Here is a 20,744-nt window from a genome sequence, read left to right as displayed (position 1 = left end):
TAATTGCTTGAATTTGTCGCTTAATTGTAGTGACTGTCTGCTGTGTCCCCTGCTAATTGCTGAGAGGATTAGCCCCTTTCTCCCAAAAAAGAGGAGAAAGTGGTATGGAAATAGAACCACAGAGGGAAAACCTCGTATAGAAGATGAACTAGGCCCGGTGCAGTGGCTCACGCCTGTAATCCCAGCACTTTGGGAGGTTGAGGTGGGCGGATTGCTGGAGCCCAGGAGTTCAAAACCAGCCTGGGCAATAAGGCGAAACCCTGTCTCTACAAAAAATACAAAAACTAGTCGGACATGGTGGTGTGCGCCTATAGTCATCCCAGGTACTCGGGAGGCTGAGGCACGAGAATCGCTTGCATCGGGGAGGCAGAGGTTGCAGTGAACCGAGATTGTGCCACCGCACTCCAGCCTGGGCAACACAGGTAGAGTCTGTCTCAAAGAAATAAAATAAAAATATAAATAGAAGATGAACTTAAAGAAAGGGTAGAGTTTAGGGAGCTGGACAGGCATTATCAGGGAGAGATGAAGAGAAATGAGAGAACTAGTGTGTACTATGTTTCATTATTAATGAAATTGGTCTATTTTTACTGAAAAGAGATATTCGGCTTACAATTTTCACCTAAGCTTTACATTTGTTATTTTTGTCATTTTTGTTTCCGCAGGTACAAGAAAATTCCCCAGGACACAGAGCTGGATTGGAGCCTTTCTTTGATTTTATTGTTTCTATTAATGGTTCAAGATTAGTAAGTTCAACTTTTTGTAGTTTTGTCTATAGTATTTGTAATCTCTCAAAAATGGAATTTTTCAGATGATCTGAGATGGGTGTTTATTAGTTACAATCATTCTGTATAGTATGATGCCAGTTTATAGAAATAATCATGTATTAAAAACATTGAAATATCTAGAATATTATACCTTATGCTCCACTGATTATCTTAGGGAAGTCTCCAGAATCAGTGGAGTCTTTTATATGTTAAATATTTAATTTTCATAAGCAGAAAGAAATAAGATGTAAAAGATTGCTTTTTAAAGATGTCAGACTTCTGTTGGTTATTGACAAACGAATTAGTAGAAAGATTCATTCTCTCAAATTGTCAGTTCTCTTGGTGCTAAGTTTCACAGTATACAAATAATGTTATTAGAACCAGACAGAGAGATATGCTCCAAAGTACAAAATTAAAACCACTTTTTATACCTTGTTTAGAGTTTACCCATAATAAAGTTCTAAGATAAGGAAATTATATAATCTCAGCAAATTCTTAGGACAGTAGCCACTTGGTTTAATTTTTCATAACAGTCTGAAGTTTTTGTTCATTACTTATAACATCTCTGACATACAAATACAGGCCAGATGTTGGCCTGTATTTGTATGTCATCTGGCCTTTATTTATGAAATGAAATACTTAATATACTGTTTCTACTTTCTTTTCTATCCAGCTCTTAATAAATAATAAAGTATGTAGTTAGAAATAGAGTCCAAAATTAAACGTTAACCCCAGTAAATGTTTTAGATTTTTATAATCAAAGTCATCACAACTTCGTTAGTAATGTGACTTTTTATGGCATATTTTGTTTTTATACATTGAAGCCCTAGATCATTCTAAATAATGTTGGGTTGCAAATTCCATAATCCATAGTGAGCTATTAGAAAAAAGTCAGTTTCAAGTTGTTGCTAACATAAGAGTTGTTCTTAATTTCGTGACATTCCTTTTATATAGAGGAAAATTTAAATGTTGGTGAAACCTTTGTTGAATGTTTTATTTATGTTGATTATTAATATTACTCTTATAGGGCCATAGGATGCTTAAGCTAACATTAAATTTTTATTGGCCGGGCGCGGTGTCTCAAGCCTGTAATCCCAGCACTTTGGGAGGCCGAGACGGGCGGATCACGAGGTCAGGAGATCGAGACCATCCTGGCTAACACGGTGAAACCCCGTCTCTACTAAAAATACAAAAAAAAAAAAAAAAAAAAAACTAGCCGGGCGAGGTGGCGGGCGCCTGTAGTCCCAGCTACTCGGGAGGCTGAGGCAGGAGAATGGCGTAAACCCGGGAGGCGGAGCTTGCAGTGAGCTGAGATCTGGCCACTGCACTTCAGTCCGGGCGACAGAGCGAGACTCCGCCTCAAAAAAAAAAAAAAAAAAAATTATTTACTAAGGAATGTGATTTCTATATGTTCACAGAATAAAGACAATGACACTCTTAAGGATCTGCTGAAAGCAAACGTTGAAAAGCCTGTAAAAATGCTTATCTATAGCAGCAAAACGTTGGAGCTGCGAGAGACCTCAGTCACACCAAGTAACCTGTGGGGCGGCCAGGGCTTATTGGGAGTGAGCATACGTTTCTGCAGCTTTGATGGGGCAAATGAAAATGTTTGGCATGTGTTGGTAGGTATCAACTGTGAACTGTTACTGGAGGTTCATGAAGCAGTGTGGAAAGATGTTTTAACAATGGTTGTTTCTGGCTTAATAAGATTGTAAGGATATTATCATTAGGCAATTTTTACCAAAAATCAGCATTCATTGCTTTTTAAATGTGGTACAATTTTTTTTTAAGTTGAGGAAGAGAAGGAAATGTAGAAGTTTAAGAACTTTTTCTAATGATTTATTCATTATAAGATGTGTTAGAGTAGATAGCTACAAAAATATTTTAAATATTAAATATTATGTAATTTTTTTGCTCAGAAGTTTAAAATATATTCTGTAGTTTCTGACATATGACACATCTCTAGCAAGACAGAAGTATACAGATTTTAAAAATCAATATAATTAAAAATTGTGACTAAACCTTGGAAGATTTTATATATTAATTTTAGGGTATGTGTTTGTGTCATTCTAGGAAGTGGAATCAAATTCTCCTGCAGCACTGGCAGGTCTTAGACCACACAGTGATTATATCATTGGAGCAGATACAGTCATGAATGAGGTAATTCATGTGTTTATTCATAGTGAAAACTATATAAAATTTTCTCATTGATGCTTGAGTTGAGAAAGATATTTGCATGCTTTGCATTTAGAGTTAAAATTTTAGTCTTTGCTGATCAAGAATAACTTATGCCTCAGGGTGTTAAATGGAACATCTGGTAGGTGTCTTATTAGGTATAGCTGTGAGGGAAAACACATACTGTGCGGCAATTGCACAGATTTTGTGTGTAGTATATAGAAATCTCTGCATACCTCAAGTCTAAATCAAATTCTCATTTTCAATTGTTCATTGATTTCATTTGCTCTTCCCCTTTTTGTTCAGTGACAGCATTAGTGCAGCTATATTAGATCCTTTTCCTTATCTGTTAGCTAGCAGAAGTATACATTGCTAAATCAAAAATGAGAGAAAAGGCTGGGCACAGTGGCTCATGCTTGTAATCTCAGCATTTTGGGAGGCTGAGATGGGAGAATTACTTGAGCTCAGGAGTTCGAGACCAGTCTGTGACCTGGTAGTGAGACCTTGTCTCTACAACAAATACAAAAATTAGCCAGGCATGGTGGTACATGCCTGTAGTCCCAGCTACCTGGGAGGCTGAGGTGGAAGGATCACTTAAGCCTGAGAGGTTGAGGCTGCAGTGAGCCAAAATCATGACACTGCACTCTAGCCCAGGCAACAGTTAGAGAGACTCTGTCTCCAAAAAAAGAAAAAAAAAAAAAAAGGAGTGAGAAATAAGGTGCCCAGACAACCAGGTCTTAATAATGGGAAGTAAAAGCAGAATATGTAGAACTTGGGTATAAAAGAATTGTACTAAGAGTGCCAACTAGATCTTAAGGAACTGGCCATAAAGCCTTGTATGTAGTAAGTAGGCTTTGCTTGAATTAATATATTGAATTAAACCTGCTTGGTGTATTGGTTTTAAGAAGTGGTTTTTATGTCTAGGGCAGGGCCCAGAATCCGTATTTTTTTCTTAGGTTTCTCAGGTGATTCTAATAGTAGCCAAGTTTGAGACACACTGTTCCAAAGTACAGTAACATGAAACATTTTCCTCCTGTGACACTTTTGCAGTCTGAAGATCTATTCAGCCTTATTGAAACACATGAAGCAAAACCATTGAAACTTTATGTGTACAACACAGACACTGATAACTGTCGAGAAGTGATTATTACACCAAATTCTGCATGGGGTGGAGAAGGCAGGTAAGGTCATTTTTTAGACTAAGTTATGACTGCTTAAACATACCAGTCAGATATGTTGTAAACATTGTTTTTATTTTGAAAGAAGTTATTGGTTTATTGTAAGACTCCTCTTAAAAAAGGGAAGAGCTAGTCTAGAATATTGAAATCAATTTTTTTAAAGTACATATCTAAGGAACATAGTATACATACTGTAGTCCTTTTCTTTACTGACCTAAGAGCTAATAGCATTTCTTTTTTAATTTGAGAAATTATTGAGCATAAGCCATAATTATAGAAAAGCCTAGAATTTGGAAACTTTCCACATGTTTTCAAAAGTTCTAATCCCATGCTGGGAAAAGGATGACTTAGTTGCTGCAGGCAGGAAAAGCCTCCATTTGCTCATAGTATCTTTACCCACACTACCTGAGATTCTCTAGCTGAATGTTTTGCCACAAGTATTCTAATTTGCTGCAGTTTGAGAAAAGTAAGATAGATGTGTCATCCAAGAGTCTGGCCTATCTGGGGCAGTACTTGATCAAATTATCATTGTCCGTTGCTCAGGTTTGTAAATGCCCAGAAATATGATCTACTCGAGGCATTCAAAATTTATTCATTAGAAGAGGCACTTCCTCATATAAACTAAATTTGCAGAGAAGCTGCTGTATTTATTTGAATAGCAAATTTTCAGTTTGCAATAGAAAAATACCCCCTCTCCAGTTAGAAGAATACTCAAGTCAGATTAGTACCACAGGAGTGCCTGGTGAGCATGGAATCAACTGGAGGAAGAGATTCTGTGGACAGTGAAGACCAATGGCAAAAAACATCACATATTCTTTCATTTTTAATTATGTTAACTACATTTGGCTACATTCTTTGGAAGACATTTTTTCTTTTGATGTGTTTAATACTGTCAGTTGGCCATTGCATTAGCTAGGCCCATACAGAACATTTTCCTCAGTCTGCCTCTGACCATGCATCTGGTCTTTTTGTGCCTCTGTTATTCCTTCCTCAGAGGCTGACCACATTTCATTTATTAAATCTTATTTCTCTTAATTTCATTCTTAGGCTATCTTTACGTTTGGCCAGGGTCTTGCTGTTGCCTCAAATGCATTGTCTATTACTACTTAATTACTTTGATCAATAAGCACCTTGTTTTCAAATGTAGCTACCCCTGAAAGGCTATAATTGGTCAATATAAATTATTTAATCTAAATAATATAAATTATTTCTCTAAATCTATGTGAGATCCAGTCTAGGGAGAATTGCAGGGTTTTGTTTGTTTGGAGGCAGGGTCTTGCTATCTCCGCTGGAGCACAATCATAGTTCACTACAACCTTTAACTCCTGGGCTCAAGCTGTCCTCCTGCCTCAGCTTCCTGAGTACCTGGGACTACAGGTGTACACACTGTACTCAGTTAATGTGGAAACTCTTTTTTAGAGATGGGGCCTTGCTTTGTTTCCCAGGCTAGTCTTGAACTCCTCACTTCAAGCAATCTTCCCACCTTGGCCTCCCAAAGTCCTGGGATTATAGGTGTGAGCCTCCGTGCCTGGCTGAATTGCAGTTTTGATTGTGAGAGAAGAAGGAAGAAATAACCGTAAGATGAAGCATCATTGTGCACATCAGACTGGTTAAAGAGGAGCTAGGCCTGGCATGGTGGCTCACGCCCGTAATGCTACCGCTTTGGGAGGCTGAGGCAGGTGGATCACTTGAACTCAGGAGTTCAGTACCAGCCTGCGCAACCTGATGAACCCTCGTCTCTACAAAAAATACAAAAATTAGCCAGATGTGGTGGCACGCGCCTGTAGTCCCAGCTACTCAGGAAGCTGAGGCGGGAGGATTGCTTGAGCCCAGGAGGCAGAGATTGCAGTGAACCAAGATCATGCTACTGCACTACAGCCTGGGCAACAGAATAATAAATTGTCTCATAAATAAATAAAGTAATTAATTAATTAAAAAGAGCTGAAGTTGGCCACTGCCTGCTCACCCAGCTTTTGGTGGCAGTGGAGATAGTAGATGGTGTGGCAGGAGAAAGGCACAGAGATATTCATGCATGGCCTACTCTGAAAGTGTCAAGTTGTTTGGGAAATAAAAGACATCATGATGGAAACATAAGTTGGAACCTGATTGTAGAGAGCCTTAAATACCACGGTCAGGACTTCTGATATATTTTGAGCAACTGAGGCTGTGATAATTGTATCAGTAGGGGGTTTTGGGTTCAAATGGTAAAAACCAGCTGTCACCATCGTAAGCAAGTAACATACTTATTGATATGGATTAGCTCATATAATCAAGGAAACAGCTGAAGAACCAGATGTAGAAAGGACAGGACTCAGAAAACCTCTAGGGATTTAGATAGGAAGAAGTATTTGGCAATGTCATCAGCATTCATTCTACTAAAGCCATTTTTGTTTTTTCTCTGACTCCCAAGGTTTGCAGCCATGGGCAAGAGAAATTGGCCTGGCTTTGACCATGAGCCATGCCCTTGGTTTGGGCAGGGCAGACACTCTGATTGACAGTCCTACCAGCACTGCACACAACAGCAGAGAAGTAATTCCCCAAAGGGAGGAAAGAGAAAGGAATGTTGAGAAGACATCAGACTAGAAAGAAGCAATGTGATCACATCTTACTAGAAAAATGCCTCTGGTGGCAGTGGGAAGTTGAAATAGAAGTATGTTCAATCTGGGTTGAACATACATGACTGATTTGTGTCAGGGTTCTGAAAGAGAACTATGGAATGTGTAAATGATGTCATCATGCAGAAGTGCTTAGAGCTCTTCAGTGGAAAGGCTGTATATATGTCATTCATTTAGCAAATAATCATCAAATGTCTGCCATGTGCCAGCAGCTATGAAGGCAGTTAACAGACAAGGTCTCTGCCCTTAAGGACCTTAACATTTTGTTGGGGGAGATAGATAGTAAATAAATATGCAGTGTGTTGGATGGTGATGAATGCTTGAAAAATAAAGGAGTAAGGGTGGTATCCACAGTGGAGGGAAGGGTGCTGTTTTCTGTGGGGTGGTCTGGGACCTCTGCTTAGATGACATTATCTAAAAGAATAGAAATTTGTTTTTATCTTTTAAAATATCAAAGAAGGGAGTGCATGTTCAGGGCAACTTGAATCTATGCTCTTGGGTTACCTCCCCCCCCCCAAAAAAAAACACCTCAAAGAAATACAAGCTGTGATTGATAACAATGTTAAGAAAAAAATGTTTTTATAGCCTAGGATGTGGCATTGGATATGGTTATTTGCATCGAATACCTACACGCCCATTTGAAGAAGGAAAGAAAATTTCTCTTCCAGGACAAATGGCTGGTACACCTATTACACCTCTTAAAGATGGGTTTACAGAGGTAAGGTCACATTCTTACCTAAGTATATCATAAAGTTTTTTTACCAAAACAAGTCATGTATTTCAGTGTATATGGCAGTAGCACTATGAAATAGGGTAGACGATGAGTTAAGTATTGATTGTGTTAAATTTAAGGTTCCGGTAAGATACCGAGATAGAGGTGAGATACATGAGTCTGGGTTATAGGAAAAAGGACAGGGCTAGAGATGCAGATGTGGGAATCATCAGCAAAGAGAGGGTAATGTAACCCAGTGGCTGTTAGGACAGCTGTACAGCTAGGGACTGGGTCTGGGCGGGTCGCCGTCTTGAAAATCTGGATGGGCAGAGATCTAGCAAAGGAAGCTCAGCAGGAGGCCAGAGGGAAAACCAAGCTTCAAGAAATCAGACACAGTGTCAGGTACTGCAGAGAAGTTAGGTGAAAGGAGTGAAAAAACCATGTCCTGGGCAAGAGCAATTTCAGAGACTTGCCAGGGGACAAACACAAATTGCAGGTCAGCAGAGTGAATAGGTGAAAAGGTGCTGCTAGTTGTTGCTTATTGTTTCAAGAAACGATTGAGAAAACAAGGAGAGCTATGTGTGTGGGGGTCATGAGGGGAGTGAAGGGGCTATTACAGGATCAAAGTAAGACTTTTCAAGAAACAAGAGAGATTTGAACAGGCTTATAGGGTTTTTGAATGTTTCTTAAGGAGGCATCTCAGGGCAGTTAACTCTTGTCTGCATAACTAAATAAAAACCAAATACCCAAAAAGAAAATGCTGCTGTTGTAAAAACAGAGCTGCTGCCACTGTGGTTTTGTCTACACAGTTTGGCCGTCTTCAATTCTAGAGGAAGGAAAGAAGAGCTGCTGGGAAGTTTCACCTCCAACATTGGCTCATGGCCAGAGCCAATATAGTTACATGTTCAGACCCCAACCACCATATCCACTGGCCCTAATCAGGGCTTTCCCAGTTGAACCTCTTTGGGTAGTTTGAGAAGTTGAGAGAGTGACTAGCAGCTAGGCAAAGGGTCGGAATACAGGTTGTCTCGGAAGGTACCGAAGGACACTGGAGCTGCTGCAGAAGGTGGATTATTCAGAAATGAAACCACCCATCTGTAGAGTCCATATAGACTCCTTTTTTTCTTCTCCTGAAAAGTGGAGATCTGCCTGCTACATTTATTCACTGATGAGAAGAATATTAAATGCACTCATGAGGTTGGAAATCTTGAGAAGTCTATCATGTATTAAGACTTCCAGCTGATTTCTTTCCTGAGCAGTGAAAGTTAAAACAAATAAACCAGCTGGGAATTCAGACAGAAGAGGAAAGCAGTGGTGGTTTAAAGATTGAATAAAATGATTTCCAGGTGGTGAGGAGAGAGGAGAGAGTAGAATCTCTTCTAGTGTGAAAGTATCAAGAGCATTGTGTGCAACTTGGGGTAGAAGCCATGTGTCCCAAGACTAGAAGTGACAGGACAGAGAGATGCTTACAGTACATGGTCCGTGACATGTACCAAAATTAGGAGGGAGGGTCTGGAGGCAGATGTGCCAAATGAAGCTTAGGACAGCTCATATGTGAACCAAATATGTATCTGCAGGGCAGGTAAGAGCCAATATTTATATTTTCTTTTAAATAAACTTAAGTAATCTTCATGTTTTTTTTTTCTCTTTTTGGAAGGTCCAGCTGTCCTCAGTTAATCCCCCGTCTTTGTCACCACCAGGAACTACAGGAATTGAACAGAGTCTGGCTGGACTTTCTATTAGCTCAACTCCACCAGCTGTCAGTAGTGTTCTCAGTACAGGTGTGCAGAAAAATATATTCTGTTTTCAGTCTATTTTATGTAATATTATTGCATAGAATTTTAAAAATTGACCAGACACAGTGGCTCACACCTGTCATTCCAGCACTTTGGGAGGCCAAGGCAGGAGGATTGCTTGAGCTCAGGAGCTCTAGACCAGCATGGGCAATATAGTGGAACCCTATCTCTCCAAAAAAAATTTTGTTTTAATTAGCCAGGTGTGGTGGTGTGCACCTGTAGTCCCAGCTACTCGAGAGGCTGAGATGGGAGGATTGCTTGAGCCTCGGAGGTTGTGGCGGCAGTGAGCTGTGATTGTGCCACTGCATTCCAGCCTGGTTGACAGAGTGAGACCCTGTCTCAAAAAAAAGAATTTAAAACATTAATGCCAGTGTACCTTGAAAACTGCATATATACTCTGTGTTGACAGGTACTGGCTGTGAAAGCTTGTTCTAAATCACCATGTGGATACACACGGGGCTTAAACGTCTTCCCTGCTTATTTTAGACCCTGAGCTTTCCTTAGATTCTACAACTTGTAAAGCCAGAACTCTTGACTTGAAATTCTGTTTAACTGCTCTGGTTACACAACACATTTGCGTGTTTCTGAAGTAGTAGGCACTGGGGATGCAAAAGTGAGGAGGAGCTCAGTCTTGCTTAGGGGACATGTCCCTGTCTCCTTCCCTTTTTTTTTTTTTTGAAACAGAGTTTCACTCTTTTTGCCCAGGCTGGAGTGCAATGGCATGGTCTTGGCTTACTGCAACCTCTGCCTCCTGGGTTCAAGCGATTCTCATGCCTCAGCCTCCCGAGTGTCAGGGATTACAGGCACATGCCACCATACGGCGGCCAATTTTTGTATTTTTAGTAGAGACAGGGTTTCATCACATTGGCCAGGCTGGTCTTGAACTCCTGATCTCAGGTGATTTGCCCTCCTCGGCCTCCCAAAGTGCTGGGATTACAAGCGTGAGTCACTGTACCCAGCCTCCTTCCTTTTCTTCATCCCTTGTTCTACCTGATATAGTCCTTTTTGTTTATTTTGGGTTTTATTTATTTATTTTTGATAGCTTTCTCAAGATAAAATGCATATTAACCATACAATTCACCTGCTTAAAGTATACAATCCAGTATTTTGTTAGTGTATTTGTAGAGTTGTACAACCAATAACCTCAATCAGTTTCAGAATAATTTATCACATCAAAAGAAACCCTGTACCCATTATCAGTTTTTCTGAAGTTTTTAGTTTTCATGTTTTTGTAGGGATGTGGTCTCTCTGTTGCCCAGGCTGGTCTCTAAGTCCTGGCCTCAAGTGATCATCCTGCCTTGGCCTCCCAAATGGTTGGAATTACAGGTGCTAGCCATGGCTGCTAGCCTCATTATTACCTTTTATTCCTGGGCTCTCTTAAATATTTATATTCACAATTTGTTTATATCCCACTTTGTTCTGTAATGGACTTAAAACAGCCTACCAAGATGCAGTAGTAAGGTTGCCAGTTTGGTGTCTGTAATTGGTCTCCTAGGTTCTCATCCCAGCTCTTTAGTCCTGGTTTTATTTCTCTAGATGAAATTTAAAATTTCAAACATACACAAAAGAGCTGGAATTGTATAATGAACCCCATCACCCAACTTTATCAATTATCAAGATTGGGATATACTTCCCTTTGCCTTCTTTGCTGGTTTTCTTTTTTTCCAGCTTTACCGATAAATAATTTGCATACCATAAATTAATTTGCAATAAGTAAACAACTAAATGATTTTTAGTAAATTCGTAGACTCGTGCAGTCATCACCACAATCGTTTTAGAATGCTTCCTAGATGAAATTAAATATTAATGTCATCAGTCTCTAATCATAGAGTTGAAAGGGAATTGAGAGTTTATTTCATCCAAGTGGTATAAGTCCTTTTTATGATATTACAATTTTTTGCCTACATCTCATCACATAATTCTCTAGTTTATTCCTGAATAGACTTAGTAAGGGGTAGGGTAGTGTACTTCCCAAGGCAGCAGCCCATTCTGAGTCTGAATTACTCGTATTTGTTTTAGAGTAAGCGTGTTCCAGATGCTTTTTTTTTTATTACTGTATTTTTTATTTTTTAGACAGAGTCTCACTCTGTTGCCCAGGCAGGCTGGAGTGCAGTGGCACTATCTTTGCCCACTGCAATCTCCGGCTCCCAGGTTCAAGCAGTTCTCCTGCCTCAGCCTTCCCAAGTAGCCATGATTGATTACAGGCACGTGCCACCACACCCAGCTAATTTTTGTATTTTTAGTAGAGATGGGGTTTTGCTATGTTGGCCAGGCTGGTCTCAAACTCCTGACCTCAGGTGACCCACCCGCCTCTGCCTCCCAAAGTGCTGGGATTACAGGCATGAGCCACTGTGCCCAGCCCTTTTTTTTTGAGGCAGAGTTTCGCTCTTGTTGCCCAGGCTGGAGTGCAGTGGTGAGATCTCAGCTCACTGCACCCTCCGCCTCCTGGGTTCAAGCGATTCTCCTGCCTCAGCCTCCCGAGCAGCTGGGACTACAGGCGTGCACCACCATGCCTGGCTAATTTTTTGTATTTTTAATAGAGATGGCGTTTCACTGTTTTGGGCTGGTCTCGAACTCCTGACCTCAGGTGATCCACCCGCCTCAGCCTCCCAAAGTGCTGGGATTACAGGCATGAGCCATTGCGCCTGGCCCCAGATGCACTTCTGATTTTAGGAGATAGTTGTCATGTCTCTTCAAGCCCCAGTTTCTCTTTGACATTTTAAATCTTTTCTCATTACGTTGTAGTTATACTTGTATTGTCTTTTAAGCACATGCACAGAGATCCCTGGCTTATGGCACTGCAGAGAAATGGCTTCTTGACGTTTAAGGACAAATGTAAATAAAGCATGAATTGCTCAAAAGAGACCGAAAGAAATTGACATCATCACTTTTGAGTAAATAAATTTTAAAAGACTAAAATATTCTAGCATCATAACACGTGAGAAACAACTTTTTGATGGGCATTTTTCCATCTTCACTTTTCGTTATGTTGCTTGCAAAGTAGCCCATACATTGTAATATAATGTAATATAATAGCCCATATAATGTAACTGTAGAGATATAAAAGTAACTGTAGAGAAATAAAAGTATATGTCTTTTTAAACTTTTTTGTGGATTTGAATATTTTTGGATTATAAAATTTTTTAGAAAATGACTACAATTTTGAAGTAGCATTGATCATTGTGACCTGCTTGATTTTTCTGCAGTGTATCACCTTTTTCCTTTTTTTTTTTTTTTTATTTTTTTTTATTTTTGAGACGGAGTCTTGCTCTGTCGCCCCAGGCTGGAGTGCAGTGGCATGATCTTGGCTCACTGCAACCTCTACCTCCCGGGTTCAAGTGATTCTCCTGCCTCAGCCTCCCAAGTAGCTGGGATTACAGGTGCTCACCACCATGCCCAGTTAATTTTGTATTTTTAGTAGAGACAAAGAGTTTCACCATGTTGCCCAAGCTGATCTTGAACCACTGACCTCAGGTGACCCGCCCGCCTCACCCTCCCAAAGTGCTGGGATTACAGGCATGAGCCACTGTGCCTGGCCCGAGTGTATCACCATTTTACATGTTATGTATTTTACTTATTTGATCTTTCTCCTTTCCTTTTCCTGCCCCTCATTAGAATGGAAATTTCCTGAAGGTTCTGATTTCTGTTTTCTTCATGTTGTAAAGTGCCTCAGTGCCTAGAACAATGTGTAACATACAGTAGGTGCCCCCCAAAAAACTTGAACGAATGACCACACTCAACTGTCCATTCAGCTCCTTTGAGAATCTGATGAAAGCAAAGAACCTGCCTTCCAAAACTTGTTGTATACAATTTTAGGAGCTTCACAGACCCTCTGAAGCCCATTTGTGGGCCCTAGATTTAGAATTCCTGGCTTAGATTTAGTCAGTTATTTTTGAGACTTGTGAATGTATCTATCCTTTAAGAATGAAAAGAGCTGGATGCAGTGGCTCACGCCTGTAATCCCAGCACTTTGGGAGGCCAACACGGGCGGATCACAAGGTCAGAAGATCAAGACCATCCTGGCGAACATGGTGAAACCCCATCTCTACTAAAAATACAAAATATTAGCCGGGCGTGGTGGCGGGCGCCTGTAATCCCAGCTACTTGAGAGGCTGAGGCAGGAGAATGGCGTGAACCCGGGAGGCGGAGCTTGCAGTGAGCTGAGATCGCGCCACTGCACTCCAGCCTGGGTGACAGAGCGAGACTCCGTCTCAAACAAACAAAAAAAGAATGAAAAGAAACTTATGTGAAAGATTTTATTGGGAAATAGAAGAAATTTGCTTGACCAATCCAAGCTGCTTTTATTTTCTTAAAACCGAGATTTCAAAACAAATATAAAAAAATTATAGCATTGCTATTGTGTTTGACCACTTACGAAGTGCACACTCACTAACACTTTGGTACAGAGTAGAAAACAGATTCTTATATTTGAGTGAAATTATGCAGTCTGGGAACTGGTAGAGCATTTGCCAATGCTTCAGTTAGACTTTTTTCTTATTTTTTGCTTGCCTCTGAATTCCACAGAAAAGTAGATAAATGAATAAATAATAGACTGCCTGCATGGTTGCTTCATACTTTTAGGCACAATTTATTCCTGCTGCCGTATTTAAGCAGATCTGTAAGACAAAATCTGGAATCTGTGTGCTAGGTAAGTGAAAATGAATGCTAAATAGGTGAAAGATGTGCTTTCATGTATTGTTTCGACATCAGCAAAACCTCCCACTGGGGTAGGTGGTAAACATGATTAGGTGGTATCCTAAGGCTTGTACTTGAAGAACATAACCCCCTCAAGCTAATGTTAGTACACATGGAAATGTGTTAGAATTCGAAGGACTGTCACAGAACCTAAGGTCAAAAGGAAATGGACATTCAGGAAGCCAAGTCATTCTCTTCATCCTAGAGGTTCATGTGCTCTTTTGTCTCTTTCAGGCCACCTATGTCATTCTCTTCTTTCACAGACCAGCATTCACTGTTTCACAGGGCACATGGTCCCCCTGCAACCCCCGACTTACGTGGTATCTTGTTTAGGAGCCCAGTTGAGATTGACTAGAATCCTTGTGTCCCATATACAAATGTCTAAGACTGTTTTCTAATCCAGCCCTGCTTGGGTCAGTTGTAAAGCTCTTGTCCAGTGAGCTGGGCTGGGGTGGGACTGCACGGCCTCCTGCCCTCTTGTCACAGGCTCTGGTAACAGCCTTTGTTGAGAGCCATGGGCAGAGTTAGTGGATCTGCAGTAAAGGGTGATGGACAGTCAGTTGCAGCTGGAAATCGGGACCAAATGAAGACCTGACCACAGGGCAAGGAGGGACTGCAGATTGTCCTAACATGTTCTTTTCATTTTTTGTCGACTAAATTTGTTAGAGATGAAAAGATTGTGCTTTCTTTTTAGGTGTACCAACAGTACCGTTATTGCCACCACAAGTAAACCAGTCCCTCACTTCTGTGCCACCAATGAACCCAGCTACTACTTTACCAGGTAACCACCAGGGGACTAGAGATGTGGCTGTTGATAACAGTATTACTGATATTTGCATCTTCAGAACAATGAAAAATATTCTACCTATGTCATAACTTTTTATGTCTTTTAATCTCAATTTATCTCTGCAATAAGTTTCTGATAAATGAAAGCTAGGGCAGCTCTCCTTAGTAGACAGGCACGTGCCACCACACCCAGCTAATTTTTGTATTTTTAGTAGAGATGGGGTTTTGCTATGTTGGCCAGGCTGGTCTCAAACTCCTGACCTCAGGTGACCCACCCGCCTCTGCCTCCCAAAGTGCTGGGATTACAGGCATGAGCCACTGTGCCCGGCCCTTTTTTTTTGAGGCAGAGTTTCGCTCTTGTTGCCCAGGCTGGAGTGCAATGGCACGATCTCAGCTCACTGCAACCTCCGCCCCCCAGGTTCAAGCGATTCTCCTGCCTCAGCCTCCTGAGTAGCTGGGACTACAGGTCCGTGCCATTTACCTGCTAGTTAGCTGCCGAGCCTAGTGCTCCTTACCCCCGGCTAGTGGCCACCTGCTGCCCCTGCAGTTCCACAGTGCAGCATAAGCCAGGAATAAGGAATCTGCAGAAGTCCATTCTCCATTGTCTCATTAGTGAGGACTTCCTGACAGTAGTTCGTGGGAGCCTAGAAGAGAAGGCTTCTTATTTGGTCTTTAGTAGCTCTAACATTAAGTTAAATTTTTGTGTTTTTCTCTTCATATTCCCAGTGAAGACCAAGTTCCTTTATCCAGCCAATAATAATCAAATATTATTTTAGTGATCAAATATACTTTCATTGTGAGCGCTTTTAATGTATGACTAAAAGTGTCATTATCCAAGCATATTAAGCCATGAACCAAATGTGTGCACACAGAGAATGATGAAGCAAGTGTGCTGATACATGGACATGTGGGAATTTGGGTGAAAGGTGGATTCTTTTTACTACTTTTGCAACTGTAAGTCTGCAATTATTTTTCAGAATAAGAAATTTAAAAAGTCATAGAGACTGTAAACCTCAACCATCAAAGAAAAATTCAGTTTCATTGTCTTCCATATCTACTGAAACAAATCAGCTTTTTCTCCAAGGCACTCGGGCCATCATCATTCTTATTCCAGAGTGTTAAGAGTATTAGTTATTTATTTTCATCTTTACCCATTTAGCCACCTAATCACTTAGGTAGAGAAATATATTTCAGTTAAGTGAAGTTTCGTTGTAATATGATTATGATACAAAACTGCTACACATTAGGTAGACTTCTGGTACTGTCACTTAGAAGTGGCTGGGATTGTTTTTAATACACAAGGATTTATTTCTTCCCCAGGTCAAGTGATTTCCCTTTTTTTGTTTTCTGCCTTCTCTTCAGGTCTGATGCCTTTACCAGCAGGACTGCCCAACCTCCCCAACCTCAACCTCAACCTCCCGGCACCACACATCATGCCAGGGGTTGGCTTACCAGAACTTGTAAACCCAGGTATGTTGCAGATCTCGCCCTCCTAGGACTCTCTCTAATAAAAGTTTTATTCAGGAATGCCCATCTTCCTCATTTTTTTCTGGAAAGAGCAAATCAGTTTAACAGATTTCAGCTACTTCAAATAAATATTCATCTTTTTTGATTAAAAAGCTTAAGAGGATCATGCCTGTAATCCCAGCACTTTGGGAGGCCGAGGTGAGTGGATCACCTGAGGTTAGGAGTTCAAGACCAGCCTGGCCAACATGGCAAAACCCCGTCTCTACTGAAAAAATATAAACATTAGCCGGGCATGGTGGCAGGTGCCTGTAGTCCCAGCTATGCAGGAGGCTGAGACAGAAGAATCACAGTACTGCACTCTAGCCTGGGCAACAGAGCAAGACTTCATCTCAGCAAAAAAAAGCTTAAGAGGAAAGAGGAATGTCTCTGAGTCCCTGCTGCCTCTCCTCCTCCTCCCGCTCCTCCTCCTATCCCTGCACCCTGATGGCTTAGCCTCAGAAAAGCCAGGGTAGCAATCAAGCACAGTGGCGTGGCCCTGCTGCATTGACTTTAATGAAGGTATGCAGGCTGCCTAGTGGAGGTGAATGAATTCCCCGCCATTCTCTTCATATTTGGAGCCGCTGCCACCGGGGAGGTAGTGGAGCCTATTGTGCATAGCCCAAGCCCAGAAATTATGCCATAAAACGTCTCCCCTGCTCAGCCGACTGGGCTTGTATTTTTGGTTTTGTTTAGCTTTTTCGAGACAGAGTGTTGATCACCCAGGCTGAAGTATAGTGGCGCGATCTGGGCTCATTGCAATCTTTACCTCCCAGGATCAAGCCATCCTCTCACCTCATCCTCCCAAGTAGCTGGGACTACATGTACATACCACCACACCTAGCTAATTTTTTGGAGAGACTGGGTTTCACCATGTTGCCCAGGCTGGTCTTGAACTTCTGGGCTCAGGCAATCTTCCTGCTTTGGCCTCCCAATGTGCCCAGCCAATATTCTTCTTTTTTAAAAAAATGTATATATATATATATATATATAAAAACAAAACAAACATGAATATCTTCCATTATTTACAAATGCTTTTATACTTAAAACTATGGGAAATTTTAGCTGGACATGTCTAAGGTAGCAGATATTCCAAGTGTCTACCCTCAGATTTTCTGTCAGAAAATGAAGCAGCAGCGTCCTACGAGTGCATACGGTTAATGATCACCCAGCATACCTTAACCTTTGGGAGGGCTGACTTACTGGGCCGTCTCAGTAGTTTGGCCCATCAGTGATGCCAGTGAGTGATCTTACAGCACCATGGTGTGCATCGTCACCGTCTCGTTTCTGCCTAGATGATAATTACCCCTCTTGTAACACTCACCATCTGTATATATTTCTTAACCTACTTAGTTTTCAGGCCAAAGGTTTAAAAATGGAAGTACTAGGCCAGGCACAGTGGCTCATGCCTATAATCCCAGCACTTTAGGAGGCTAAAGCGGGTAGATCACCTGAGGTCAGGAGTTCAAGACCAGCCTGACCAACATGGTGAAACCCTGTCTCTTAAAAATACAAAGAGTAGCTGAGCATGGTGGCAGGTGCCTGTAATCCCAGCTACTTGGGAAGGTGAGGCGAGAGAATGGCGTAAACCCGGGAGGCGGAGGTTGTAGTGAGCTGAGATCGCACCACTGCACTCCATCCTGGGTGACAGAATGAGACTCCGTCTCAAAAAAAAAATAAAAATAAAAATGAAGTACCAGTAGTAGTCAAACTACCATTTACTGTCGCAGCGCTCACCCCACCTTTTGTGCCCTGTATTCTTGGCTCCTCCTCTGCCCCTTCCCTAAATTTGACAGACTAAGTAGTTTCACCAGCTGGTGGTTGCCCTGAACCTGTGCTTTACACCCTGCCTTTCCTTTGTTTCTTGAAATAATTCTCCTTTCCTTCATCTTGCATTTTAATTTTTTTTTTTTTTTTTTTTTTTTTGAGACAGTCTCACTTTGTTGTTCAGGCTGGAGTGCAGTGGTGTAATCTCATTTCACTGCAACCTCCGCCTCCTGGGTTCAAGCAGTCCTCCCACCTCAGTGGCGTTGTAGTCTCTAGTAGCTGGGAGCACAGATGTGTGCCACCATGCCCAGCTAATTTTTGTATTTTTTTTAGTAGAGACGAGGTTTTGCCGTGTTGCCTAGGCTGGTCTCCAACTCCTGGGCTCAAGTGGTCCTCCCGCCTTGGCCTCCCAAAATGCTGGGGTTACAGGTGTGAGCCACCACGCCTGGCCTTGCATTTTAAAATCATCATAATGAGTCCACTGAGTGTAGTATAAATAGTTATCAATCACAGGTTTTAAGCAAAGGCTGAGTACCCCTGGTGAGGGCAGTGGAAAGGGCAAGAATCCAGGCCCCTCCCTTCTGCTGCCTTTGCAAGAGGGTTGCGGCCTACCTCTCTCTGTTGTCTGTCAAGAATGCAGCTGTAACAGATTGCAGCTGGCATGGGTAAGCATGAGTCCCCCTGTCTGACATCCAGTGTAGCTGTGTCACCTGCTGGGTGGGCTGCTATCTGTTCTGACTGGAAGGATCCTATCTTTCTTCCCCGAGCCAGTTTCCCCCAGTGCTGGGCCAGGTCACGTGGAGCCTAGAAGCTGAGAACCTATTCCTCCAGGCAGCCGCAATTGTAGGGAATAGTTAACCCTGCCAGCGCCTCTATCTGGAAATCAGCCAAGGTTGTGATTTATGTTACCTCCTCAGCTTCAGTTTCCTTAATGAAATGTAAATTAAAATAGCCCTTTGACAATGCCTGCTGCCCTTTCAGTGCTGGGAGGATGTATGATCTATGCCGTTTTTGTCCTAGGTCTGCCACCTCTTCCTTCCTTGCCTCCCCGAAACTTACCTGGCATTGCACCTCTCCCCCTGCCATCCGAGTTCCTCCCGTCATTCCCCTTGGTTCCAGAGAGCTCTTCTGCAGCAAGCTCAGGAGAGCTGCTGTCTTCCCTCCCACCCACTGGCAACCCACCCTCTGACCCTGGCACAACTACTGCAAAGGCAGACGCTGCCTCCTCACTCACTGTGGATGTGACGCCCCCCACTGCCAAGGCCCCCGCCACGGTTGAGGACAGAGTCGGCGAGTCCACGCCAGTCAGCGAGAAGCCTGTTTCTGCGGCTGTGGATGCCAGTGCTTCTGAATCACCTTAACGTTGCACCGTTCTTCGGAATTGGCGTGGTATATTTATTTAACCACGGGAGTGTGTCTGGAAATGCAAACTATCATTAATTTCATACTAGTTTGTACCGTATCTGTAGGCATCCTGTAAATAATTCCTACAGGGGAAACTAAACGAGGACGTGGGTTGTTTCCTGCCAAGTTGAGTGGGGCTCACGCGCTAGGGCGAGATGTCAGAAAGTGCTTGTATTTTAAACAACCAAAAAGAATTGTAAGGGTGGCTTGCTGCCAGGCTTGCACTGCCAGTTCCTGCGGGTGTGCATCTTCGGGAAAGGTGGTGACGGGGCGTCCACTAGGTTTCCTGTCCCCTGCTGCTCTTTCCGTAAGAAAATGAAATATTCTATGCCTAGTACTCACACGCAACATTTCTTATACTTTGTAAGTCGTTTGCGAGACTGCAGACCACTTCACAAAACTGTAAACGGTAAAGAGATTTTACTTTTGGTCTCCGTGAGTCGCATCTCTATTAAGGTTTACACAGGAATTCCACCTGAAGACTTGTGTTAAAGTTCCACAGCGCGCACTGTTAATTGAACGTCTTTTTCTTCAGCCTATACACGGATCCTTGTTTGGAGCTCTCTGAATCACTCAGACAACATTTTGTAACTGCTGCTGTTGCTTTCTACGTCCACCTTATAAAGTGGCATTTCAAAAGAAATAAAGAAGGTGGCACAGTTTTAAACCAGAAGGTGGCACTCTGTGGCTCCTTGTAGTGTTATAGCTATACTGGGAAAGCATAGATACAGCAATAAAGTACAGTAATTTTACTTTTTTTCTTGTGTTACATCTAAATTACAACCCTTAATTGCCACGTGTGCACTTACTACTCTCCGGTGTGTCTTATTACTCTCCAGTATGTCGTGCATCTTTAACTTTTCATGTCCTATGTTTGCTTTCTCCCATTTTTAAGAGATGGTAAGTTAACTGGAGTTGATTTACTGAATGAAATTAAATGCAGATATCCATGTTTTTGAAATAAGACAAAAGTGGTTCCTCGGTTATTGCCCTGGTATGAGTCTGTAGATGCTGATCCCCTGCAGGGAGGACATGGCTGAGGTGGCAGCACCCTCACATCACCCTCACGTCACTCACCCCTGACTGCCCTGCTGGACACTTGAAGTCACCGCCAGCCCGGCACTCTCCTAGGAGTCTCAGTGCCAGCCAGTTTTGGGGGTAGATCCATTTCTGGGGCTAGGTTTGTACTTAAAACTGAATGATGAAAGAAGTCTCCAGCCCTAATCATAGCTGCTTCTGTTTACACTGTGTAAATGTTTCTAGAATATTTCAGTTAATCCCGTTTTTTGAAAAGGAGCTTATAACAGGTGAGGAAAGTATTCACAAGCACATTTAAATGTAATAATTTT

General features: G+C 41.9%; 1 protein-coding gene across 1 annotated transcript in view; it reads left to right on the top strand.

The window, feature by feature from the left end:
• GORASP2 (golgi reassembly stacking protein 2) overlaps nucleotides 1-20,359 on the top strand; it is a 39,824-nt gene extending 19,465 nt beyond the window's left edge. The window contains exons 2-10 of the mRNA XM_010377612.2: nucleotides 663-743; nucleotides 2,183-2,386; nucleotides 2,838-2,924; nucleotides 3,990-4,120; nucleotides 7,318-7,450; nucleotides 9,102-9,225; nucleotides 14,630-14,716; nucleotides 16,084-16,191; nucleotides 19,012-20,359. Coding sequence (XP_010375914.1) covers nucleotides 663-743; nucleotides 2,183-2,386; nucleotides 2,838-2,924; nucleotides 3,990-4,120; nucleotides 7,318-7,450; nucleotides 9,102-9,225; nucleotides 14,630-14,716; nucleotides 16,084-16,191; nucleotides 19,012-19,352 — 1,296 coding nt within the window. The 3' untranslated portion in view covers nucleotides 19,353-20,359. The remainder of the gene's footprint in view (nucleotides 1-662; nucleotides 744-2,182; nucleotides 2,387-2,837; nucleotides 2,925-3,989; nucleotides 4,121-7,317; nucleotides 7,451-9,101; nucleotides 9,226-14,629; nucleotides 14,717-16,083; nucleotides 16,192-19,011) is intronic.
• The last annotated feature ends 385 nt before the right edge of the window (nucleotides 20,360-20,744 follow it).

The sequence above is a fragment of the Rhinopithecus roxellana genome, chromosome 14 (assembly GCF_007565055.1).
Source record: "Rhinopithecus roxellana isolate Shanxi Qingling chromosome 14, ASM756505v1, whole genome shotgun sequence".
Taxonomy (NCBI): Eukaryota; Metazoa; Chordata; class Mammalia; order Primates; family Cercopithecidae; genus Rhinopithecus; species Rhinopithecus roxellana.
This window is presented reverse-complemented; position numbering and strand designations above follow the sequence as displayed.